This window comes from Halichoerus grypus, chromosome 4, assembly GCF_964656455.1.
Source record: "Halichoerus grypus chromosome 4, mHalGry1.hap1.1, whole genome shotgun sequence".
Taxonomy (NCBI): domain Eukaryota; kingdom Metazoa; phylum Chordata; class Mammalia; order Carnivora; family Phocidae; genus Halichoerus; species Halichoerus grypus.
In genome coordinates, this window is record NC_135715.1 from 125,568,497 (window position 1) to 125,596,138 (window position 27,642).

At 36.4% G+C, this 27,642-nt stretch overlaps 1 protein-coding gene and 1 pseudogene across 6 annotated transcripts in view; both read left to right on the plus strand.

Moving 5' to 3' along the window:
* The window catches only part of SLC4A10 (solute carrier family 4 member 10), a 300,268-nt gene that overhangs the window by 201,561 nt on the left and 71,065 nt on the right, over positions 1 to 27,642 (plus strand). For all 6 annotated transcript variants that reach the window (XM_036116753.2, XM_078070882.1, XM_078070881.1 and 3 more), the window contains 7 exons: positions 1,273 to 1,430; positions 4,699 to 4,786; positions 12,669 to 12,815; positions 21,809 to 21,909; positions 25,156 to 25,330; positions 26,158 to 26,291; positions 26,691 to 26,936. In XM_036116753.2, the coding sequence (XP_035972646.1) occupies positions 1,273 to 1,430; positions 4,699 to 4,786; positions 12,669 to 12,815; positions 21,809 to 21,909; positions 25,156 to 25,330; positions 26,158 to 26,291; positions 26,691 to 26,936 (1,049 nt within the window). The remainder of the gene's footprint in view (positions 1 to 1,272; positions 1,431 to 4,698; positions 4,787 to 12,668; positions 12,816 to 21,808; positions 21,910 to 25,155; positions 25,331 to 26,157; positions 26,292 to 26,690; positions 26,937 to 27,642) is intronic.
* Positions 13,728 to 14,737, plus strand: LOC118551169 (UBX domain-containing protein 8-like; annotated as a pseudogene).

A 27,642-nucleotide genomic window follows, 5' to 3' on the forward strand; every position in this document is an offset into this window, starting at 1 on the left:
TGCTAAATGTGTACTTCATATAATAGGATTTATGTTTTATGGCACCCTTATCTTACAGAAAAATTAGGTAGTTATAAACCTTCTAACTAGCTATGTTGAGGTCTTGATTTCCAAAAGTAACATATTTAATGTAGTCACTACAGTCTGGCTATGGACTTCCTAAGGTACTCATTCTAAAAGTTGTAATTTTTTTCATTTTAAACTTCTTGGAAAAAAATCTCAAATCATTAAATTTGCAAAAGAAAAAAATCTTCTTAACCTCACCTATATTTACCAGAGCTCTTTTCTCTCTCCTTTGGCTATCCCGACTTTGACCTTTGGCCCCCATTTCATTAACATGAGAGCATAAAACCAATTACTACAGCAGATAAACTCTTATTCTCCCTACAGATACCCATAAAAAGCAACTCAAATGAATTAGAAACAAGAAATAAGCCTTGTGAAATTGACTATAGAGTCACTATTTGGTTTTTACTGAGGCCTTGTGCATAAAAATTGATACTTACTCTTAAGAATGTTTTACAGTCATTTTCCAGAATTCACCTTTTCAGCATTTCTTCTTGTTAATGATCGCTTTTGTTTTGTGTGCGTTCATTTCCATCACAGACATCTCATATCAGAAATTTAACTATGGCTCTTCAGCAACTTCAAATGTTAATACCTTTATTGTTTTCTTTACTCTGCTATATCTAAATTCTAATTTCTGATGAGAAATTAAAATTGAAGAATGATCAGGCCAAGTATAGAATGTGAAGGATATAGAAAAACTAGAAGAAAGATGGAGACTAAAGTCATAATTTATACTGTAAGGAGAAACATGGTTACATTTCTTTTGAAGTAGGCATATTTTGAGTATTAATTGAAATGTGCACAAAATTAAGATAACGTAGTATAAAATATCTAAATTTATTGGCGAATACTAATTAAATTATGATTAAAGTATATTCATTTACTTGAGCACATAAGTTTTTCTCCCTGAAAATTTCAAGATTGCTGATGCCAAAGAAGCGTCTTTTAAAGACACGAAATAGAGAAACTAGAGTATTCACCTTATTTATGAGAACATAGAAAAATATACAAGTAAAAAATAGTTACTATTTTTAAAGGGCAAATGAAATGGTTAACTATCTTAAAACTTTGTGTACATTATATTTATATAAGCTATATTTATTTTACCTACATTTATTGATGGATTACCATGTGTGAAGCACTGTGCTAGGATATGATTTAGCAAATTTTGATTTATCTTATTTTACTTTGTGATGCTCTCAGGTTGATCTGCATTTTATGAAAAAGATTCCTCCAGGTGCTGAGGCTTCAAACATCCTAGTCGGGGAGTTGGAGTTCTTGGATCGGACTGTAGTCGCGTTTGTCAGGCTGTCTCCTGCTGTGCTGCTTCAGGGACTGGCTGAAGTCCCAATTCCAACCAGGTAAAAATTATCAGAGCATCTTTTGCATTTTTCTTAAACCATTTTTTGGGTAACCCCTCCCCCCAAAAGCAAAACCAAAAAAAAAAAACCAAGAAGTAAATATAATTTCCTCTGAAAGTTTTTTCTAGAAACTAATGTGTCATTCACAAAATTGTTTCTTCTTGTTTGTGGAAGAGGAGAAAAAGTATTTTAAAAATTATTCTGTCCTTTCCTCCCTCATCTCAAACTCCAATGTTTTCTTTCAGGCTTGCTCCTCAACTCTGAATACCCTGGTCTATATCGCCATATAAATCCTTTCTTATAATGTTGGTAAAAAGGATAAAGTGTTAGGCTTGCCTCAAAGATTGCATTAGACTATGGGCTAAAAAGAGGATCCAGCAGATGAGGGTGGTCAGACTCAAAAAGGTAAAGGTTTCGAAGGCTTAGCTTATGCTTGACTGAGTAGGCCTTCTGAGTACATGTAAGTACCATCCTTAGGAGATGTCTATCTAATGTACCATGTATTTCCATCTCAGGCGCAGCATGCTTCCCATACACAGAGTCTGAAAAATCACTGGTAGTAGCATTGTCATACTGTGGTTGAATTCAAATCAAAAGTACAAATTTAATTTGATTACCTAAACTTAATTTTCGTTTAACTATACATAACAACTAACAACTTAGGGATAACACAAACTGAATTACATTGTTTATCACTTATCTCTATTTTATAGATAAAATATATTTCCAAGGGCAAAACTGTGAAGAAAAAGAAGACTATTGACTTCAGCATGTTAGGTTCCTAGCAGTTCATCCAGGGGACCTTGCTTTCTTCCTTTTTCTATCAAATGGGATTTCTATACACAGATAGCCTTTCACTCCATTCGTATTCCCATAGCAAAACATACTGAGGGAGGGCTCCATTTCCCCCATGATGGGTGACCTTTGATTGATGCTATACCTGTTTCAGATGCTATTAGTATGCCTCCTCTTCCAAACACTGAATGCCTCAGCCAATTTAAAATGATGAAAAGTTCAGGTGCTATGGTACTGGGTTTGTAAAATATGTTTCCTCTGTGGACCTTCGGCCTTAACTAAAAACACAGCAGATTATATCACTCTGTGCTTCGATTATGGATAAGATATTCCAAAAATATGGAACAGTTTAGCCAGGAGAGGCCTCATTTCGTAGGACCTCTGCTGACTAATATGGGATTTGCTGTTCAAGTACCTATCCTTGGCTGCACATGGGTAGCTTAGTTGCTTAAGCGATCAACTTTTGATTTCTGCTCAGGTCATGATCTCAGGATTGTGAGACTGAACCTGGATGTCAGGCTCCACACTGAGCATGGAATCTGCTTAGGATTCTCTCCCACCCTCTGCCCTCCCCACCCCCCAAAAGTACCTATCCCTGAATCTGACAGGAACAGATTTGAAGCAGGAACCTGGTTACCACTCAGGTTATAGAAAGAAGTGTCTGTTCATCCTGTTGGAGTGCTACTGAGAGTTCTGATACATGCCAACTTTTATTAAAAAGAGGGACGATGACCTGAGCACATTAAAATGATATCTGAGTATGATTAGACTGCATTTTTCTGTATACAACTTGTAACCTATTCAGAGTTTCTGGGAATTTGGACTTCAGATTTAAGATGTCAAACTTACTAATTGTAGAGGTATTATTTTAGTAGTTTAAAATTCCTTTTCAGTCTACCAAGCAGCACATTCCCATTCCACCATTTAGGAAGGTGTCTGATGAAATTCTGCATCAATGATGGCTCTTTATGACAAGGATAGTTCCTGTATTTCAAAAGAAAGAAAAGAAAAATTCCCAGGAGTAGAGAAAAGCCTTAATGGGGTTATATACCCTCACTTTGAAAAATGTCAAGGTTTAGGTGACCTCATTTCATACTGACACAGCAAAATATGTGTAGAGAACAATGGAAGAGAAATTAGGGGCACAGGAGAGCCACTGTATAAGGAGAGATTAAAAAGACTAGACTATTTAGTTTGGAAAGGTGAAAAATGGAAGAAGATTAGTTAGACAAAAAGAATAAAGAAAGCTGTTCGAGGTTCCTAATTATTCTCTCTTAGGAGGACAAAAGGGCACACCATGAATATAATAGCAACACATAGTAAAAATGTCAGAAAATAAATTTTTAGGACTTTATAAATAGCTCATGGAGTAGAAGCCTGAAAAATGGCAAGATGTACATAGGTTACAAAATTTCTTGAAAGTATTATAGTTGATAAAGCACCTGCCACCACATTAAGCTATTTCTGTTTTAAATTTATAGTGGACATTTCTGTGTAGTAGAAATTGACTTGGATTCAAGTACAGCTGACACAAAAAATTAATGTCAGACTCTCTAAGACTATAATATATGCTTTATGTAAAAACATGCATAATCACTAAAGTTTGTAACTAAATGAAGGGTAAGGTTATAGTATCTGTTTACTTACACCTTATAAAGCTATTAGTCTTCACATTTAAGAGCATAAACCATTTAACAAATGAATACCACTGAATTATATTGCAGAATATATGGCATTTTAAAATTTTCACAATTTCACTCTAGCATTGACCTTTTCAGAGATAAGACAATTACCGGTCCTCCAAAATTAGAGCATGTACTGATTTCTTCAAAAGCTCCAGTTGTGCTGATGACTTTGCTAGGCTTTCAGTCTGATTTAGATGGAATACCACAATGCAGTCAGTATTTTTATTCCTCCAAAATCGGAATTAATAAATCATTAACTCCCTATTTTTTTCTTCCTAACTGATCTTTGATTCCTGACAATAATTTTTTATTTAATGTAAATTTAACATATACCCACTGTTTTGACCATATGTTCTTTCTTTGTTTATAATACTATATTACTTTTTTCCTCTTTACCTCATTCTATAATTTGCATAGTAGTGAGTTCTTCCTTATAATTCAGAAAAGTTTAATCATATTTTACTTTTCTTACCTTCCTCCTCTAAGGATTATAGAATCCTTAAAATTCTCACTAACTACCATGTAGGATCTACAAGTAATTAAATGGGAAAACACTGAGATCAAAATAACCATGGATTCCCATTGCTCAAAGATCTTAAGTATAAAAGTCAATCATTATAAAATGCTTTAAAATAGTAATAAACTGTGAAAAAATATGTAAGTATTTTACATTGAAGTCCTCATCTTAAATAATTCCTTTGAGCTGAGTGATTCTGTAACTACTGAAGTTATTTTTTATATTTCTACCATGAAACTTTTTGTTTTTCTTTTCTTCTTCTTAATTACAGATTTTTGTTCATTCTTCTGGGACCCCTGGGAAAGGGTCAACAGTACCATGAGATTGGCAGATCAATTGCAACCCTAATGACAGATGAGGTATTTATTCAAGTTCATTGGGAACATTTTCCCTTACTAGGTACACTTAACTTTTGGAGTTCCTGTATTAATGACTATTTGTTGTGAATCAGATTTCTCTGTATTGAATCCCCCTTCTTCTATGCTTCCACTATAAAATTTCCTTTGGAAATATTTGTTTGAAAGGGGTAATAAATTCACACACATGGATATAATGCTTTAAAACCTCATATTCTAAAGAAAATGATTTAGTGACACTTTGAATGTATTTATTAATATTCCCCTATAGTATATGTGCTGCTAAAGTGAGCCCCATTGTTAATATCATTACAAATCTTGTTTTGGGCAAAATAATTTTAGGACTTGAAAAAACATTGGTAGTTTATCTGAATAGTATATATGACACCAAAAGCTATGCAACATCTATCAACTCTCTTTACAGTTGCCTGAATGTTCTTAACCTGAGAGTCTTTGAACCTTTAGAGGAGCTAATGGTTTTGATGAATTTCAAGGGGTCTGTGATCTCTTTGATACAGCACACAAATTTTTCTATGTAAAAAATTTGTATGTAATTTTTTTGGACTGGAAAAAGCTTTTATCAGCTTCTCAAAGAGGTGTATGTCTCAAAAATGTACAATCATAAAAATAAGAAATAAGTACTAACATATAACTGGTTTCTTGTATTCCCCAACACCGTATGGAAATCTATTGTTTTTATTGTTAAGGAAGAGCAGATACAAAAGATCATGGAAGGGTCATACATTCAAAATTCAGTAGTAAATAACAACAGATTATGCATTTTTTAGAATCTCATCTAAATAATTTAATGTATTAATTGAAACACATGGCTTTGGATACTTGAAAATCTGTAAAAAGAGCGAATTAGTATTGTATATAACTTTTCCTAGGTTTATGAAACCTGAAAATTTGAACTTGGTTTGGAGTTTGATATAAATTCTATTATATCTGTCCAAATTATGTTTTAAGGTTTTGTATGGATCCATTATTGATATTTACACATAGGAAACCAAAAGCTAAAAGAAAAACACATTTTTTTATCAATTTGAGAAAGAATCAACTTAATGAGTGTATTCGTTTCCTATGGCTGCAGTAAAAACTTACCAGAAAGTGGGTGATTAAAACAAGAATAATTTATTTTCTCACATTTTGGGGGGCCAGAAGTGTGAAATCAGGGTGTCAGCAGGGGGGACACATTCTCTCTGAAGGCTCTAGGGGAGAATGTTTCCTTGTCTTTCCAGCTTCTGGTGGCTCCTGGCATTTCTTGACTTGTGGCGGCAAAATTCCAATCTCTGCCTCCATCTTTACATGGCCTTCTTCTCCTTTTCCTCTGTGTGTCTTCTCCCTTTCTGTCTCTTAGAAGGATATCCATTATTGGACTTAGGGCCAACCCTAATCTAGGATGGTTTTATCTTGAGATCTTTACCTTCATTACATTTGCAAAGACCCTTATTCCAAATAAGGTCACATTCTGAGGTTCAGGTGGACATGTTTTGAGAGGACACTACTCAGTTCACTGCAGTGAGTATCACATTATTGAGGAAATCTGGAACAGGACAGGGGAGTTGGAAAAGGGCTTCACGAGGACCACAAACCTGCTCTAGTGGAACTCTCTTGAGAAGACACTCATGGTATCTTTGCTTTCAGTGTTTCCATATTAATTAATATTTTGCAGTTTTTACAGTATTGCAAAATATATGACACTGTGATTTGCAGTCCACAATTTAAGTACTGTCACTTTTATGCACATATATTTCATGTTATATTATGTTTCTATATCTACCACATTAGGACATAAGATATTTCTGGGGCATGGGATATATTATATGGTGAGAGGAGCATGTTGTGTCATGGAAGGTTCATATATACTTAAGGTATCTCTCTTCCTAATTCTTCTCTTCCCCAATTAGGAGTCAAGGTTTTCTCAACAGAAAGATGTCAGTTCCAAAGTCTTTTTGACTAATCAAGTGGCCATGGAACAACAGGGAAGCATCCATGTTTTTTAAATTATAGATTTAGAATGAGAGAGCAATTTGAGAGCAAGCGTTAGCCACCTAAATGCGGGCTCAAACATAAATCCCTTTGACTTGAAAGTTTAGAGCTTAGTTTTAGGGCGATTTGTAACTCTCTGTGAGCAGTGGGATAGAGAAGCAGAAACAGCCAGAAAGTTACTCCAGAAAATCAGAGCACTTGATTATAATAGTAGATCCACTGAATACCAAAACAATGTTTAAATACTTTTAAAAGAGAAAGAACTTTTTGTTATTGTTCAAAACCCAGGTAAAGAGGTTGTTCTGCTTATCTAATTGCGTTGAAGGCAATGAATACTTATACTCATTAAGAATAAAATTTAATATGTTGATTCATAGTTTAGTGAAGAAAGTGGTAAATCAGATTATGGTATCAAACTGTAAATTCCATGACAGCAGTTACCACTTACCATTCATTTTTGTGCCCTGATTTTGTCAGGTGCTCAAATAAACATTTGTTGACTGAGCTCTGTTGGTTTTTCTCCTCTCCATACTGGAAATTTCTTGTAGGTAGTCAGTCTGTCTTTTCTTTTCTATCTTTAGACTTAGCATAGTGTCTGGTCTTCAGTCAGGGTTTAATCTTTTTTTTTTTTTTTAATGAGTTAATGACTGAATGTGCTAGTCATCTTAGCAATACCTGACATTGAATCAATTCAGTAAGCTATTTCTTCCTTTCTGTTGAGCATTACTAGCAATAAATCATATGATTTTGCTTATTGGCACTCCTCCCAATGTATTAATCCCTTAACATTCTTAAACATTATTAAGCACACCAAAGAGCTTTTGTTTATATAAATAGTATGCTGATATTTATCATAATAGAACTTAAAACTGAGAATTTAAAAAATCTGTATTTATGAAATTCATTTAAAAATAATAAAATCAGTATATATTAACATAAATGACAGTTTTATGAAAACAAAAGGAAAAACAAAAACAAAAAATTACTAAGAGTGTCATTGTTTTTCTTCTTCTTGTTCTGGATTTTTGAGCCAAGAATTCTATTACCCAGATTTTAAGTCAACACTGACTCTTTCTCTTCAATCAGCAAACAGGCCCAAATATAGTAGCTACTTAAATACATATCAAATAAATGTCCAGGTTTTCCCCATCCTTAAAAGGAAATCCCTTACTGCTTCACATAGCATCTACCATTGAAGAACTGTTGATTGAATCTGAATTTCAAAAGCTTTGAAAAGGAGTAGCATCTTCCTGGACCTGGTTATTTTAGCTTCATTCGTCTCAAGGTATTACAGTCTGATTTTTGTCACTACCACTCTACGAAAACTGCTTTCAGTAAGGTCATTATTTATAGAATATACTATTCTGTGTTCAGCACTCATGTCACTTGATCTTCTATTGGCATTTCACATTTTTGAACATTTTTTTTTCATGAAGAACAACTAAAATTAATTTTGTGCTTTGTTTTGAAACTAAAACTTTAAAATGTGTACCATTGCTTACCCCAAGGTCATAAATATATTCTTTTATTTTATGTTCATGAGTTTTATACTTTCTCTCTCATATATAAGTTTTTAATATACCTAGAATTGCTTTTTATATGGGAGGTGGGTAAAGACCCAATTTCATTTTTATATAGTAACTTGGCTTAGCACCATTTATTGGTTAGTCCATCATTTATTCAATGGTTAGCAATGAGTGCTTTTCAAAAACAACAACAACAACAACAACAACAAAACCACCCATCTCTGTGCCATAACTATTTTAATTATAGTGTCTTTACTATAATGAGTCTTGGTCTCTAGTATGACAAATTCCTCCTTCACTTTGTTCTTTATTTAATTCATTTAATAAATATTTATTGAATGTAAACTATTTATCAGGCACTTTTGCAGTTGCTGGGGATATAACAGTGAACAAAATAGACAAAAGCCTTTTCTTTCATTGAGCTAATAGTCTATTGGAAAGATGGACTAACACATAAATAGGTAAAATATATGATATGTGGTGATAAGTGCTATGGAGGAAACCCCCAAAGCAGGGAAGGGAGATAGGGGTGGGATGGGGAGAGTTTCAAGTTAAAATCAAGAACAAAAGAGGAGAGGGAGCAAGCTATTCAGATATCTGAGGGAAGAGCTTCCTAAGCAAAAGGATAAACAAGGGAAAATGCTTTGAGACAGGAGCATGCCAGGAATATCTGGGGAATAGCAAAGAGGACAACCTGGCTGGGCAGGAGGTTTGGGAAAGGGAGAGGGCAGTAGGCAATGAGGTCAAAAAGGCAATAGGCCAGTCTTTGTAGAGTATTTGTAGGTCATTAAGGACTTTGAGTTGGGAAGCAAATGGAAGGTTTTGAGTAGAGAAATGACATGATTTATCTCACATATTAAAAGCATCAGTTGGCTTGTGGAGGAGCAAGGGAAAAAGCAGAGAGCCACTTAAGAGGCATTGTAACAATTTAAGCAAGCAATGATGATGAGAGAGACATCAGTGCAATTCCACTTAAAATCCCATTGGGATTTATTGAGGAGCTTGGTAAGTTTATTCTATGAAATATATGGAAGAACAAAGGTCCAAAAGTAGTAAAAGCAGGCTTGAAGGAAACAAACATTTACTGAGGTTCCTCCTAATTCATTGCTGCTTTTTTATCAGTCTCCATTTCTGGATCCTTCCTTCTTCCCACCCACTGCATTGATGGGAAATTTGCTCCTTAATTATCCACTCCAGTTCCTACATTATCAGTTTCTTCCTATTCTATCATTTCTATCACCTTACAAAGATGATCTAGAATCTCCTATCTTTTAAAAAGAAGAGAAAGGAAGGGAGGAAGAGAGGCAGGGAGGGAGGAAAAGAAGGAGGAAGGAAGGAAGGAAAGAAGGAAGGAAGGAAGCAAGGAAGGAAGGAAGGAAGGAAGGAAGGACAGTTCTTAGTTGTGTGATAGAAATTAAAACCACGGGGGCGCCTGGGTGGCTCAGTCAGTTAAGCGACTGCCTTCAGCTCAGTCATGATCCCAGGGTCCTGGGATCGAGCCCTGTGTCGGGCTCCCTGCTCAGTGCGCTTCTCCCTCTCCCTCTCCCTCTGCCCCTCCCCCTGGCTTGTGCTCTCTCTCTCTCTCTCTTTCTCTCTCTCTCTTCCCCTCTCAAATGAATAAATAAAATCTTTAAAAAAATTTTTTTTTAAATTAAAGCCATGGTCACTGGCCTTATGAAGTCCTCCTTGACTCCTCTATATCTTTCACACTCAAATCTGGTCTGTCAATAAATCTTCCTGGCTCTACTTTCAAAATATATCTGGAATTCTACTACTTCTGACTTTCTGAACTGTTATCACCTTGTTCTTACCCATATCACCTGTTCTGTGCCACCATTATTATTCTATTATTGCAATAGACTCCTACTTGTTCTCTCTGCCATTGCCTATTTCATTCTGTTCTCAATATACAGCTAGAGCTACTCTTCTGCAGGGCCTTCTAATGGCTTCTTATCTCATTCAGAGTAAAAGTCAAAATTCTTATGATGATCTACAAAATCCTATAGGATGACCTTTCCTCTCAGGCCTCATCTTCTGTTACTCTCCCTCTAGCTCACTCCTTCCCTGGATCTGACCTCCTAGCTACTTCTCAAATATGACATGCCTGCTCTCACCTGAGAATCTTTGCACTGGCTTTACCCTCTGCCTGGAGAGCTCTTGTTTCCAGTACCTTGTTTTTTGCTAAAGTGTCTCATTGAGGCCTTCCTTAATCCTAAATCCTAAATCCTAAATCACAGGATCCCCCAATCATACCCCTATTCCTCTTTCCTGCTTCATTTTTCTGCATAGAACATACCACCCTCCAACAAAATATATACTCACTATATTGTTTATTTTCCATCTCTCCCCTCCCACTAGAATGTAAGCTCCATGAGGGATGGATTTTTGTTGGTTTTATTCACTGCTGTATCTTTAGCATATAAGTAGTTTGATAAATATTAAATGAATGTTCAGAGCTCATGTTTTAGCAGGGAAAATAAGCATTAAGCAACTAATTATATAATTAACAATTAATTATAATAAATAATTATAATTACAGTGAAAACTATCAAGAAAAAGAAGAAGGTGTTAGGAGAATATTAACAAGATGTCTAATCTTGTTTGAGAGGGGATGAGGGAAGGCTTCTCTTGAAAGTCAAATGTATGTTGAAATCAGAATGTTAGCTTAGCTACATAATGAGAAGGGAGAGAAGCTGTTTAAAGTAATTAAGATATTGGGGAAATTGGTGATAGGAAATCAATAGTAAAGAATGTTTTAATTTAAAAATCAAACAAATTATGGTATCTATACCTCTGAGGAGTTTTAAGATAATAGGAAATCAGCTGTCCTGGATGAATTTGGACATTCATTTATCTAAAGCAGGTATAGGATCATGTGATCTCTTGAAGCAATTTTTAAATTAAAAGATCAACTCAAGAAAGATTTCAAGAGAGTTTAGTAAAGTAGCTAAACTCTTGTTGGGATTAAAGACATTTGTAATTCTTAAATGTTCAGATTAGGTCTCATGGCCATATAAAACTCGTTAGAAGAGGATAGATATTCTGGGCTATAAACTCAGTGGCTTGTGGCAGGGAAATCAGTGTTGTCAATATTTAAAAAAATATATCTTTCCCAAATACAACTAAACCATTAATATATCTTTGGTGTCTTCAATTTATCCTAAGCAAAGACTGTATATTTATCACACCAGTAATCTTTTGTGAAAAGTTCTTGGCTGGAAAGTAAACAAAAAGCCTTTGAAAATAATCATTATCTCTTCTTCAGCAGTTTAGATTGAGTATCAAAGCAGAAACTAAAACAAATGGTCTAAAAGTAGAATAAAACATTTGAAAGCACAATTTCCCTGGAAATTTTGGAATATGTGGCCATTGTAATACATAGCTCAGTATAAAGAATAATTTACTAGCACCAAGCCTGAAATATTTGTTCCATTTCATATTACATGAAATACAAAAAGTACCAGAAATATTTATATGATGTTTAGTATAGATCAATTTTTCCAGTTTATCTTTATTTTTACTTTCTTCATTTGTTATGCTAAGTATATTGTTTCTCTCTGTGTTAGTCAGAAGAGATTAGGTTATGCTGCAGGAATAACCACCTAAAATCTCAGTGGTTTAAAACAATGAGGATTTCCTTCTATTATGCTCATTGTCTATCATGAGTTGGCACAGGGGTTCTGCTCATTATAGTCACTCAGGCACCCAGGCCCATAGACACTCCATCTCGACTTGCTTTTTCTCAGTCACTATAGCAGACGAAAGACAATGTGTTTAACTTACACACTGATTATCATAACTTACATTTAAAAGTGACTTATGTTACACCTGAATGGGTGTATTACAGTCTGCTGGCTACACTGTGTAGATATGATATATGCCCAGAGAATACTATTTATAACTTTATTATTATTCAAAAATTAAAACAAAATAAACCTTTTTAATTGGTTTATATGTTCTGGGGTATAAATCTTGCTAAAATTTTTAACATATTCTATAAATATTATCTCTATTTTTAAGCAAGGGCTTCTTTCTGAAAGTTTGATTTACCCACACATAAATAACCTCTGCCAAACTTGGATCCTTAATTCTAGTTTAATGAGCTTCCTTTCTTACTCCTTTCCCTTTCTCTTACTCTTGCCTCCAGAAATTTCAACATTCATTCTAGCATTCTAAGAAAAATATGTATCTGTGTGCTTTCATAGAATAAACTAAATTATAATAGTTTAAATTAAAAACTTCTTTAGTTAGAGCTGCCTATTTTTTTAAATTGTGAGATAACTGGGAAATGAAAACACTGAACATGTTAAGTTTTTATAATTGCTTTTTTATCTTTTACTTATTGTTTTTTTCTTTTCCTCCTATAGGTATTTCATGATGTTGCTTACAAAGCTAAAGATCGCAATGACTTGGTATCAGGAATCGATGAATTTTTGGATCAGGTTACTGTTCTCCCTCCTGGAGAATGGGATCCAAGCATTCGTATAGAGCCTCCCAAAAATGTTCCTTCTCAGGTATGTTTTATTTGAAAATACTCTTAAAAATCCCATCATTTTGTTGTCTTTTAAATACATGTACTGAAATGGTATAACTCATTCAAAAGATTCAAAGTGATTTAAATTATAACCTCTGTGATGTTGTGATTTATAATAACAAATATATATTTGGCGTTCATTCCGTTTTTTGGCACAGAGCTCCTAAGCCCCTTGAAATTTCCTAAGTGAGGAAAGCAACGAAGGTGTCTTTTGTTATGTTAATGAGGCGACTTTTAGAACTCACCACAGGATGGGGGCTGGTGGCCAGTGGAGCCAAGCATGTGATTAGAGGGTTGGAACTTTCAGTCCCACCCTCTCACCTCCAGTGAGTGGAAGGGGCTAGAGATTGAGTTCAATCCCAGTGGCCAATGGTTTAATCAATCATGCCTCTGTAATGAAGCCTCCATGGAATCCCAAAAGGACAGGGAACTGAGAGCTTCCAAGTGGTGAACACGTGGAGGTTGGGGAGAGTAGCATGTCTGGAGAGGGCATGGAAGTTCCTGCCCTTTCCCCATACCTTGCCCTGTGCATCTCTCTACCTGGCTGTATTCCTGAGTTATATTCTTTTGTAATAAACCAGTAATCTATAAGTAAAATGTTGCCCTGAGTTCTGTGAGCAGCTCTAGCAAATTAATTGAACCAGAGGAGAGGGTCGTGGGAACCTCTGATTTATAGCCACTCAGTCAGAAGCTCAAGTAGCAACCTGGGGAGGGGCGTGGGGGCCATCTTGCAGGAATGAACCCTCAACCCTGGAATCTGATGCTGTCTCCCATTAACTAGTGTCAGAATTGAGTTGGATTGTAGCATTGCTTGTTGGTTGATATAGCTCTTTGAAATTGGCAAGTATTAAGAAAATTCAACCTCCTGCACAGATACGGGGCTCCCACCACTATGGCTTCTCATGGGGTAATTGGCATTTTCCTCCTCTCTGCTCTTCCCTTCTTGTGTCTGGAGCTCGGCATAGGATCCCTGATCTAGGAATTAAAGATCTAATTTTGCTGGGTGTCCAGATTTTCTTACCACTTGCCCTTCTACTTTAATTATTTCTGTGACTACCTCATGGCTTAATTCATTTAAATCTTCCCAAGTGTATCTGAAAGAAGAGAAGAATAAGAAAAGGCAAAAACTTGCCAGAAAAAAACACAAACCACAGGGTGAGAAGGCCAGTAGATACATAGAGAATGTTCTAAGACCTCACTAGGAAATGAAATTGAGAAAACTGGAAGAGTGCTTTTATCAGTTAACAGGTGAAACCTGTTAAGCAATGGTCATAAACTTGTGGCTGATGAAGATTTGGTGCTCAAAAACAAGTCAGACATCTTTTGAAACATCACACAGAGAAGCAGCAGAGACTCAACTTGCCTAAGCCTTTATTTATTTATTTTGAGAGAGAGCGCATGTGTGGATGAGCAGTGGGTTGGGGCAGAGGGAGAGGGAGAGAAAGAATCTTAAACAGGCTCCATGCTCAGCCCAGAGCCCATTGCAGGACTAGATCGCACCCTGAGATCAGGACCTGAGCAGAAATCAAGAGTCAGTTGCTTAACTGACTGAGTCACCCAGGCACCCCAACCTGAGCCTTTAACCAAAGTTTCACCATCTGCTGAAGAGCCCACACAGAAGGAGCTTCTTGATCTACCTGAAGAATCTCCTGAAACAGCTGAAAAAGTAGTTATTGCTCTCCAATGTCCAAGTGGGTCCTGAGAAGTAAGTTTGTTTAGTGTTGCAGTTCACAGGTCTTATTTGACTGGATGATAAAAATCAGGTACCACACATCCCTATACAGCCTTTCTACTTTCTTTCCCAGAAGGCCCCTGGAAGTGGAGGAAGGCTGGTCCCTGCAGGATATAGGAATAACTATGGATACTATACTCAGTATGAAAGAGAAGGAGCAGAGCAACTAAGAAATGAGAACTACATGTTCTACATAAAATCAGTTATACCATGACCTTATAGAACACTAAAGGATTCACATTAAAGTCATGCAGTACCTCAATTGAGCTCAAGGCAATAAACACTCTAATGTTGATATCTATGGGAACATATGGACATAAAGGATTGGAAAAGGATTGTTCTCTGCATATAATAGTTTTTGGAATGTGCCATCTTATAATATACCAAATGAAAACTAGATAAAAATGTATACAGTAAGGCACTCAATAATTTATATTTTTCCTAGCTGACATCATTTATCACTAAGTTGAAAAACAAAGTCATATGACCTTGTTTTCTGCCTCTTCAGTCCACCTTGCCACACTGAGCATTTCATTACTCAGTCAAACTCTTTAAAGTCTATCGAGTAGAAATGTTTATTCTGCTGTATTTCTACAAATTAAACTTTAAAGACATTTCAAAGCTTTCTAATGCTTTAAAGTTTTTTTTGATATCCCATAAAGGGTTAGTATCCAAAATATGTAAAGAACTTATAAAACTCAATACCCAAAACCCAATAATCCAATTAAAAATGGGCAGAAGACATGACCAGACATTTCTCCAAAGAAGACATCCAGATGGCCAACAGACACATGAAAAGATGCTCAACATAACTCACCATCAGGAAAATGTAAATCAGAACCACAATGAGTTATCACCTCACACCTGTCAGAATGGCTAAAATCAAAAACAAGAAATAACAGGTGTTGGCAAGGATGTGGGGAAAAATGACCCTCTTGCACTGTTGGTGGGAATGCAAACTGGTGCAGCCACCATGGAAAACAGTATGGAGATTTCTCAAAAAGTTAAGTAGAACCATCCTTTGGTCCAGTAGACACACTATTGGGTATTTATCTGAAGAATACAAGAACACTAATTCAAAGGGATACATGCACCCCTGTGTTTATAGCAGCATTATTTAAATAGCCAAGATATGGAAGCAGCCCAAGTTGTCCATCGATTGATGAATGGATAAAGAAGTGGTGTATATATATATATATATATATTACTCAGCCGTAAAAAAGAATGACATCTTGCCATTTGCAACAACATAGATGGAGCTACAGAGTATAATGCTAAGCAAAATAAGTCAGTCAGAGAAAGATAAATACCATTCGATTTGACTAATTTGTGGAATTTAAGAAACAAAACAAATGAGTAAAGGGGGAAAAAAAGGAGCGAGACAAAGAAACAAACTCTTAACTGTAGAGAAGAAGCTGGTGGTTACTAGAGGGGAGGTGGGTGGAAGGATAGGTAAAATACATGATGGGGATTAAGGAATGTACTTGTCACGATAAGCACCAGGTGATTAAAATAAAAACTTAAAAAAAGGTAAAAAAAAAAGTTCTTTTTGATATGTATGTATTGTTTACCTAATTAATGTTAAGATTTATTTAATTTTACCTTGCACTAAATTGGAACATTTACAAGTTCCAGGTGGATCAATATTTTTAAAAATAAAATAATGACAACATTAAAAAAAAAGAAAATTCAGTGGCTGGCTTAATCATATTATATAGAAAATTCCCCATTACTGCTAATCATATTTATGATCGGGAATAACTTTTAAATTATAATCTTAGGTATTAACTTTGTGTGGACATATGGTACAAAAATTATAAAAATTTTGCCTATAAAAATCCAGTGTGCATTTCACTCATTATATAATCCAGAAAGGTAAAAATAAAGACTGTTGCTATTATTTGGGGTCACATTTTTTAATTGCAGGCCTGACTTTGTTGAGATTGGTGGCCAAATGTTTGTTAAGCCCACTCATATTGCCACCTCTGTTCCTACTGAATATACCTCCTGAAACCCTCCCAGTTGTCATCTAGTCAGCCTTGTCTTGGGTTCTTGTCCCTGTGGAGTACAACCCATCAGACTCTACTGCCCTAGTTGACTCAGCCCTGGACATAGAAGTTTTCCTGGTTAGCCAGAGATGGGCAGATGAACAAGTGTACCACTCAGCCATGAGTATTTAAAAAGGTCAGCTTAATCTCACTATCAATTTAAGAAATATGTACTGATGTCTTATTTCTATATTTTCATTCTGAAGTCATTTCATAATTATTAAAGATTATTTGATTTCCTTTTCTCAACAGTAACAATTTTCTGATTCTATACCTACAGCCACGTAATTTCAGTTGATTTCAAACTACTAAAATAAAAGAAGTTGCTTAAAGAGTAACTTTTAGATCATGATTGACTTATTTTTGTACTTGTAAACATCTTTGCACTTACAATATTAGAAAAGGCAATATAATGCTTCTTGAAGTAATAAGAAAGAAACTCTTTAATTGATGTTATTTGGAAAAATTCTGTGAAAATATTAATACATCGAGAGTGAGACTTTAAAAGTCACTTGTTAACACTATTTAGTTTTTTAAACATTAAAACTGAAGTCAAGCATTTTTGAAAACATCTTGCCTTTGAGGAATGATATTTTTGAAGCAAGTTGAGGCCTGGGAACTCTATTTTTAAAATTATTTTTATGGGACTCTTTAAAATCAGGATTAATTATTGGATTCTGAGTATTAAGAGGCAGTAGTAGAAAGAACATTGAATTAGGAATCAAGGCATTTGGGTTCTGCTATGCTTCTTTACAACATTAGTATTTTTTAAATGTATGTTGTAATTGAATAACAGATACTATGAACTATGGTTTCTTTCATTAAATGAAGCAAGATAAATTAAAAGATATTAAATACTCTGACTTCATACTCATTCAAATACTATTTTACCCCCATGGGATAATTTCCATGGTTTTTATGGTCTTTTGAAATGCGTGAATCACAGTTTTGTTTTGTTTTTTTTTTTTTTTTGTGAGAGAGAGCACACACAAGAGCGAGGGCGGGGGCAGAGGGAGAGGGAGATGCAGAGCTTGATCTCACAACCCTCAGATCATGACCTGAGCCAAAATCAAGAGTCAGGTGCTTAACTGACTGAGGGACCCAGGTACCCCATAAATCACAGATGTTTAAGCACTTTTTCCTCTCAGTTAAGAGAAGAGTAACTAGTCACCTCAAAGGATAACCTTGAAAATATTCATTAGAACTTTATGTCGGGCATTATAATCACTCCCTGTGTATACCCCAAACTTCTTTGCTTTTCTCTCATACCATTTACTTGCTTGTTGAAACCACAACCTTGTGTGAATCCAACTCTTTAATCTGTACCTGCATTGATACAGCCGAGCGTAGCTGAAGGAAAACGTAACTACACTGACTGATCTCATTAATTCATGACCACATACTTCAAGTGGGCCCTTAATGTTGCAAGTTCATCATACTATACTCCCCTAGGCCAATAATTCTCTCTAGATGACTACTTCAGACCCGTTTTCTCTCCTCAAATCTTCAGCACATCCTTCCTGACCCTCACTTTCAGATTTGACTTGCTTCCCACTTCACTGAGAAATTTGAAATGATCAAAGAGAACTTCCATAGACTCCCACTACCATGCCTATCTGCCTACCGGCATCTGCACCCACATAATCTGCCTTCCCATATATTACTATTGACGAATTATCCAAAGTGAGCATTCTACCTTTGCACTAGATCCCATCTCTTCAAACCTATTCAAAGACATTATGCCACCAATTCTCCTCTTTCTCTCCTATATCATCAATTCTTTTGTTCTGTATTACATCATTTTTACTAGCATGCAACCTTAATTTGCAAATCTTAAAAAAAAAAAGAACTCTCTTTACTGCTACCACTATCAGCTACTCACCCATTCCTTTTTTTTTTTTTTTCCCTCTGCAACCAAATGGCACCGGAGTTCTCTGTACTACCTGCTCCAGTTCCTCTCCTCCAAGTCTCTCTTAAACTTTCTCCAATAAGGCTTTTGTCCCCATCACTTCACTAAAATTACTTACATGAAGGTCACCAAAGATCTCCACAAAGCTCAATCCCATAGTCAACTCTCAGTCTGAATTTCATTTAGCCTGTCAGTGAACAGCATTTGACAGAATTGATGATTTCCCTTTCCCTGATATACTCTCTTTGCTTAGCTCCCAAAACACCACATTCTTGATTTTCCTCCTAGCTCACTGGTCACTCCTTCTCAGACTCCTATGCCAGTTTCTTCTTTCTTTATTTTGAAATGATGCAGGCTCAGTCTGCAGTCATCTTCTCTTCTCTCCCTACACTCATTCTCCCGATAATATCATCCAATCTTATAGCTTTAAATCCTCTCCCAAATTTATTGTTTACTTTGAACTTGAGAATTATTTATCCAAATGCCTGTCCCATGTCTTCACTTGAATGTCTTCTAGGTATCTAAACCTTGACATGTCCAAAGTTTGAACTGAATTGTAGATTGTCTCATTTCTGTTCCTGTATGCATCTTTGCATTTATGTTAGAAAAGGCAATATGATGCTTCCTGAAGTGTACAAGAAACTGATCTTTTTGAAAAGTCTCTTCTATCTGCACCCTCTTTTTTGTTAGGTCCTAATTCCAATCTTACTGTTGATCAAGCCCAAATTACTAATTTTTAATTTATTCTTAGATTTCCATTCTGCCAGGAAATACTCTTGGTTTCACCTTTAATATTTATCCAGAATTACACCACTTCTCATTGATGCCACTGCCACCATCCTAGTTCAAGCTACCATCATTTTTCTCCTGGATTATTGAAATAGTTTTTTAACTGGTCTCCTTGTTTGTGTCTTTGGCCCCTGTGTTCTCAACACAGCAGCCAGAGTGACTCCAAATGAGATCATGCTACTCCTTTCCTCAAAACCCTACAACACTAACTCATTTCACTGAGAATAAAAGCCAAATACTTACAACGGTTTACTAAACCTACTCTGGGATCCCTGTACCTCTTCAAAGTAAACTACCACTTTCTGCCTTGCTCGCTCCTCTCCAACCATTTGGCTTCTTTGTTCCTTGTTCTTCAGACCCTACAGCCATACTCCTGCCTTGACACTGTCCCATTGGCTCTTCTTTCCTGTCTGGATATCCCCCAGTTATTCTCATGGCTTAGTCCCTTGACTCCCTCAGATTTTTCTCAAATGACACTTTCTCACTGATCTACCTGATGGTTCTGTTTATAATTGCCACTCTTTCCTCCCTGCCCACCCAGCCCACACCTCAGACCATGCCTTACTCTACTATAAATTTTTATTTTTACATAGTTTTTTTTTTTAAAAGATTTTATTTATTTATTTGAGAGAGAGAGAATGAGAGACAGAGAGCATGAGTGGGAGGAGGGTCAGAGGGAGAAGCAGACTCCCTGCCGAGCAGGGAGCCTGATGCGGGACTCGATCCTGGGACTCCAGGATCATGACCTGAGCCGAAGGCAGTCGCTTAACCAACTGAGCCACCCAGGCGCCCTATTTTTACATAGTTTTAATCTTTCTAACATACCATAAAATTAATTTACTTATGTGTTTATTTTTTTATTGTTGGCATTCCCCATTAGAATGTGAGCTCCACAGACCTGATTTGTCCACTGGTGTATTAGTGGTGGGGCTAAGAACCTGACACAAATTGGCTCTCAATAAGTATTTGTTGACTGACTAAATAAATTGTATAATTTGAGTAGTCAAATATATATTCACTCATTGATTTGTTTTAAAATATCAAAATACCTGTGTTTCTGAACAAAAAATATTTCCTATATTTTCCTCAGAATATTCGTCAGTACTGTTCATACATCTCTTTTCACAAACCTTTCCCTCTTACTATAAGATGAACACTCCTTGATGAAACAGGTGCTCTAGAATGGCTAATATCTTTCATGGTTTATCATTCGCCTTATCTAAGTATAGCTTTTTCCATCGTAAGACCCTGAGTTAACATAGCCAGTAAGGGATAATGACCCAGAAGACCAAATAATATCACTTGCTTTCTGAGATTTGTGGAAGCTAAGAAGTGTTTCCTGGGTGACTGTTGGGTATTGAAGGTACTGAGGCCACTCTTAAAGCCCTTTACAATGGATAATAATTATTTATATGTAAAGGCAGTTCCTCCATCAGTTGACAGACATCCTCTCTTTTATCTTTGAACTTTAGTTCAATGTACCTATTCATATACCTGGAAAACTGTAAAAACATTAAACAATGAACTTTTCTATATTTTGTGCATTTCAAAGCCTATTTTTCTCATGTTTCAAACCTGTGCCATTTTACCTAAACGTCCCATTGTACATAAGAACATTTGATAATGATTACACTCTTTTGGAACGGCAGTCAAGTAAAAATTTTAATTGCACCACTTAAAAAATTTGTATGATCCTTTTAAGTCCTTTTGAACACACTGGCATACTCTAAGATAACTGATAGGTAGGATTTTCTGATTTTTAAAAATCTCTGTCACTGACAAAAGTGGGTGGAATAGACTTGTGAATAAGACAGCACTTACATAAGCCTCAGCTAATTTTTCAATGGCTCGACTGAAGTCTCCTTTTGTAATAATCCTTTGAATCTCTGTGAGTCAGAAAAAACCATATTGTAAATCATTCCATGGGTAGGAAGATATCAGCCAGAATAAAAGAGGGAACTACCCTCAAAAATAGCTAATGGTAATAGTGTAAGTTTATTGAACAGTTGAACTATGCCAGGCACATAACGCCGCCATACCTAGTACCTCCTCACTCCAACCTACCCAGCCCTTGTCTCTCTGTCCCCTTCCTTTCCTTCCTTTGTCTTCATAGCTCTATCTCTACTTGACGTTAGAGATTTGTTGTTTGTCTCCGGTAAGAATGCTTTTTCTTGCTCATCTTTGCCTCTCTAGCATCCATAACAATGCATGGCACACGAGGCACCCAATAAAGATTAGTTGAAAGAATGAACAAATGTCCATCACGTCATTTAATTTTCTCAATCCCACTGACAGATGTTATTACTACTAGTAAATGGAGGAGGGAACTGAAGCTTTAGGAGGCTTAGATAACTTGCTAGGAGTCATGCAGCAAATAAGTAACAGAGCCTGGGTTCTTAGCCACTCTGCATATTGCCTCAAGGGAAAAAAATCTGTTTTTGTTATTTACAACTAGCACCTGAAATTAAAAAACAAAAACAAAAAACTTCCTGCAGGAGAAGAGGAAGATTCCTGCTGTACCGAATGGAACAGCAGCTCATGGGGAAGCAGAGCCCCACGGAGGACATAGTGGACCCGAACTCCAGCGAACTGGAAGGTTAGTGAAAAGCACTTGTATGGGACTTCAAAGACCAAATGAGACACCGTTCTTTGTGTCAGGAATTGCTGTTTTGAGATGTAATTTTTTTAGACTTTGAGTACTTAGTGAATACTGATTTATTTGAATACCTATTTATTTGTTTGAATACCTAGTACTCGAATACCTATTTAATGCCAATTAATTTGATTTCCCAGTATTTGCTAATGATTTTTGTTACTATTAAAGTGGATACATCATTCCATTTTATCTTACCTAGTCTTTCATTTTGCTGTGCATAAAATGCATTCACAGATTCTTAGAATGAATAAGAAAACTGTCAGTTGCCCCTTCTAAAAGAGCCCGTTGAAAGCTTCAAGTTCAATATGGAAATAAAAATAAATACCAAGAAACTCAGTCTTATAGACCCTGTCTCATTACATGCAAGTAGGATGTATATAATAGTATTTTTTATTTTTATGGTTGTAATTTGAAAGAGCTATACGATTTATTTTTCTAATCACACATCTTTGAAGAGATGAAAGCTTCAATTTATTTCTTAAAATGGTTCTTTATCGTTTTTTGACAGCTTGTCTCTCTCCAAGCAATGTGTGAGCAGAAAATCAGAGAGCCTTGGGAGGGTCTGTCTTCAGGGAATATGTGCGCACACAGCCTCCATTATAATTGAAGGCAATGGCAAAGGCTTTGCAGGATTGGCACTCCCCGCCCCTCAAGGCCATTTCCGGACTGCTTTCACTGTGTCCTCTAAGCCGACTTTCCGGTTTCTGACAACTCTGTGCATTTTAATTCTTCTCTGTTCTTTCCCTTTATCTATGTGTTGTCTCTGAGGAAATATCCTTGAACGTCTTCCTCGGGCTCCATACATAATTTGAGATGATTCAAACAATTTTTTCCTTTTCCCTTTACTGGAAGCGCGGTTACTCCTTCTGTTTGCTTTCGTATTTTCAAATGCTGTCTTTTTATTTTTGGTGGTTCTTTTTTTTTCTCTCTTTCTCTCTCTCTCTCTCAGGTATAACATGCCACATAGCTTAGATTTTTTTCGAAGTTCACTTTTCCTTACTGCTTCCTAAATCCTCCCAGGTCACCAATATCCGGTATCTTCGCTTCTCCAGAGTTCTTCCACAGATTCTGTTGCTGACATGACTTGAAGTATCCATTACTCATCTGCTCTCCTGGAGTTGCTGGTGTACATCTGGGCTGCCCTTGCACTGTTCTCTGCAATGACCTCCCACTTCCGGATTTAGATTTTTGCTGCTAAAAGCACGTTCATTACACAGTAATATAATAGCTACTTAGACGAATGTATGCCCTAATAAGTAATTAATTAGAAAACAACGGTCTAGTAGGAAGTACTATCAAACCTATAAATATTAACCACTAAGTAACAGTTCATAACCACCTCAAAATATTTTGGGGATTAGGTGGGGTATAAATTATAAATGAACGAATAAATAGTAGATTAAATCTATTTTGAATTGTGACTTTGATAAGTTAACACATCATTCAGAAATGATCCTCCCCAAATAAAAACTATGCATATGTTTAACAAGCACAGGTATGGGAAACTAAGGTGATCTCTGTGTGTGTGAGTTTCACGGGTTCACTGTAAGCTTCTTTGGATTTAAATGTCCTTTTTTCAGTTAGAATTTCATCCCACTCAGTTTCTGCTACTGCCTATCTTTCTGATGGAAGCAATCACTAGAAAAACGTAGTGATTCTATCACTTACATAATAGTAAGATAGTTACTAACGTTACTATTGTGTCTATGTCAGTCAGATCAGGGCAATTAAAAATGATAGTCAAAATTTTCAGTTATCCTGACGATATACATTTTTCAAGGCAAACCAGAATTTGTTTCTCAAGAGAACAATAATTTTTGAGGTGATTCTTAGATTGCCAGTGAATATATCTATCTAGAAAATAAGTAACAAAACTTAATATTTTTGCATAATCCAAATATATTCAGCATACTGGCAGTATATTGGAACATAATGTGTTTTTTTAACCTTCCCGTAGGAACTTAATCATGGTCTTATTCATTTTAATATGACATCTTTATTCCATGGAGCACAAAGAGCTCTTAGTAGACAAATGTTAAATCCACATATTATTATTAAATGTTCAAAGAATGAGAATACTTGTTCATTAATACTCTCTTTCCTAGTCGATTGAAAACATTTTGGTCCTTAAATTTTAGGGAGCATTTCACAATTTAATGCTATTTGCCCCTCCTCTTTCAAGTGTTTCAATGTGGTTTTTGGATACATTTAGAATAAGTGAATTTATACCAAGGAAGGTCACCATTGTCTTGTGAATGATAGATGTTGGGATATGTCTAGATAAAAGTGGATCAAAATTACATTTTTCTAGGTTGGTTATTTTTATTAATTTTTTAAAAAGATTTTTAAATTTATTTATTGAGAGAGAGAGAGAATGATAGAGAGCAGGAGAGGGGGGAGGGTCAGGGGGAGAAGCAGACTCCCCGCTGAGCAGGGAGCCCGATGCGGGACTCGATCCTGGGACTCCAGGATCATGACCTGAGCTGAAGGCAGACACTTAACTGACTAAGCCACCCAGGCGCCCTCTAGGTTGGTTATTTTAAGGTCCCCTTCCTAATTTCCTAAAAATGGAAACAATCATGGAAGCAATCTGTCTTTACTAGGTATTCCTGTCGTCCATAAGGCCATTTAGATGCCTGGAAACAATACATGGTGAGGAATATTTTGGCAGAGAAAGTAGGTAACTGGAGCCGTGGTTAAACACTCCATCTTCTCTCCAGGGTAATGCTCACTATTGGAGAATACGAAAGGCAGTTTACCCTCCCAGCCTTCCCTTTCTGCCATGCTAACTGAAATGTAAACAATTGGGAAATACTGCCAGTGATTGAGGGTAGTAGACCCGAGTTTAGGAGGAATTGATGGATACAGAAATGGCACGGAGATTAGAGTAATCCTTAAATCTCATTACTTGAATTTTGATGGAGGAACTGCTCTGAACCTTGTTTAAGAGAACCTGGGGTTTTTTGGTTGCTGGCCCAATATCTGGTTAGGACTTGAAGTAACATAGTGGTGCAAAGCCATCTCTGTAGATCACAATAATACAATGTAGCAGGTTAAAATGGGTCTCATCTCTGCTGATGGAAAACGTATACTGTGACCTGGCAACAGAGTAAATGAGGGTTTTGATTTGTGTGGGTTTTTTTTTATATTTGGATTTCACTCTTGTGTTTCTCCCCCCTGTCTTAGGATTTTTGGGGGACTTATTTTAGATATCAAAAGAAAAGCTCCATACTTCTGGAGTGACTTCAGAGATGCTTTCAGCCTGCAGTGCTTAGCATCTTTTCTGTTTCTCTACTGCGCGTGTATGTCTCCTGTTATCACGTTTGGAGGACTGCTGGGAGAAGCAACTGAAGGTCGTATAGTATGTATTATGCTCTCCTTGGATTTTTAAAGCTCAACCAGTGTTTAAGATTCATAGTTAGATAAGTGTCCATTAGCTTTTGGATTCCGTCATGAGGAGAGATTTGATGTGTGGTCTTACCGGTACACGTCATATGAGTTTCCTGGATGGCAGGTAGAACTGGTGCTCTGGGAGTGGAATACCTCAGAAGTTAGCTCTCAGTCTCACACAAGGTTCTGGTCTCATTCCTGACCCCCAGTCCTCGGCTAGCTTTCTGCTCTGGTTCTCACCTCACAAGGAGCGCATCTCCTATTTATACAGACGATGCTTCTGTCCTGGCACTTACCACGAGTACATGTAACTTGTTAGTAGGAAAAAACAAACAAGATAAGGAATGTGGAGAGGACACATCCCCACTGAGTACCACTCATATTCTGCTGACTGCTTGTCCCTTTTCTTTTTTTTAATCTTTTTTTTTTTTAACATTTTATTTATTTGACAGAGAGAGACAGATAGGTACAGAGATAGCGAGAAAGAGCACAAGCAGGGGGAGAGGCAAAGGGAGAAGGAGAAGCAGGTTCCCCGTGGAGCAGGGAACCGGACGTGGGGCTCGATCCCAGGACGCTGGGATCAGGACCTGAGCCGAAGGCAGACGCTTAACGACTGAGCCACCCAGGGACCCCTGCTTGTCCCTTTTCTTATCGTCCTACCCCACATCCTGCCCAAGGTCGCTAGGCTTTTCAGAGCAAAGGAGAAAGAATATACTCATGTATTTTAAATATTTTCTCCCTAGTTATAATGGTTGCCTGTACAGCTTAGATAATGGACTTATTTATATCTCCACACAGAGTGCAATCGAATCTCTCTTTGGAGCATCTATGACTGGGATAGCCTATTCTCTCTTTGGTGGACAGCCTCTTACCATATTAGGCAGTACGGGACCAGTTTTGGTGTTTGAAAAGATTTTGTTTAAATTTTGCAAGTAAGTGTCAAATACTTTTGGCCCTTAGCCCCTTTCTATTTCTCCACTGTATTTATACTTCTCCCAACATCACATTCGGAGTCTGCTGGGAGAGGTAGAAGTGGCTGATTAGATTCAGTTTGCCATTTTTGTCTCTCCATGGAAATAAAGGAAAAATAAAAGATTTGTGTAATATGTTAAGTAAAATTTCTAAAAAATGATACTCTGTTTTAAACACTGAGAAACCCCTTTCAGTTTTGTCCCCTTAAGATGTTCCCTTTAGACAGTCTTGAATTTAGATATTCATGGGATGTGAAGCTTATTTACTTTCACTTCCTGAATTAGACTTATTTCCATCTATTTAAAATGGTGGCAAGCTGTTAAATGACCTTATTCCCACTGTTCTTTTCCTCCTTCTAGAGAATATGGGCTGTCATACCTATCTTTAAGAGCTAGTATTGGACTTTGGACCGCAACTCTGTGTATCATACTCGTGGCCACCGATGCAAGTTCCCTCGTCTGCTATATCACCCGGTTTACTGAAGAAGCTTTTGCTTCTCTTATTTGCATCATTTTCATTTATGAGGCCCTGGAGAAATTGTTTGAACTCAGTGAAGCATATCCAATCAACATGCATAATGATTTGGAACTGCTGACACAATACTCGTAAGTAACATTTCTCCTGTTGGCTGTGGGTTTTTCTCTTTACAAAATTGCTATTGTTTTAAGAAATATGAGAAACACCCTGCAGATAGAGTGACTTAAATTGATTCACGATCTAAATCCCTGAACAGACTCTCAGAGTTGAACAGGATTTTAAAAGTCCTCTCATTAGCTACTGATCTGATATTTGATTTCTCATTATACAAACACAAACAAAACTCACTGAATTTAAATGTAATTTTGCTTTCAGTACTTACAACTTTTATGATGGAGGTACTCAGGCTTTGCCTGTTGAAGGTGATATTACCGTTTAGGATTAAAGATGGGACTATACCTACTGCACTTTCTAGTTTTAGTACGCCAGCCGTTTGAAATTTCTCTAATGCTGTGTTTGCAGAGTGTATGTGGACATTATGTTGCGCCTTTCTTTGATTTAATTTTAGGATTTTTTTGTTGCCTTTATATATACACATTTTTGTACAACAAATATTTGAAGCAATATGTTCTTTACAAGGCAGTTAACTACCAACGTTCTTATAAACTGCTTAGATATAGCTTGAAATCCTTTGAAGGTTTATTTATTACCTTTATTTACTAGTGGAAGACATTGGAACTGTTGAAATTAGGCCAAAATACTATATTGTTAGAATTTTGTTAAGAATGGTGTAATAATACAGCGTTGAAAATAGCACGATTTTTAGTACCTTAA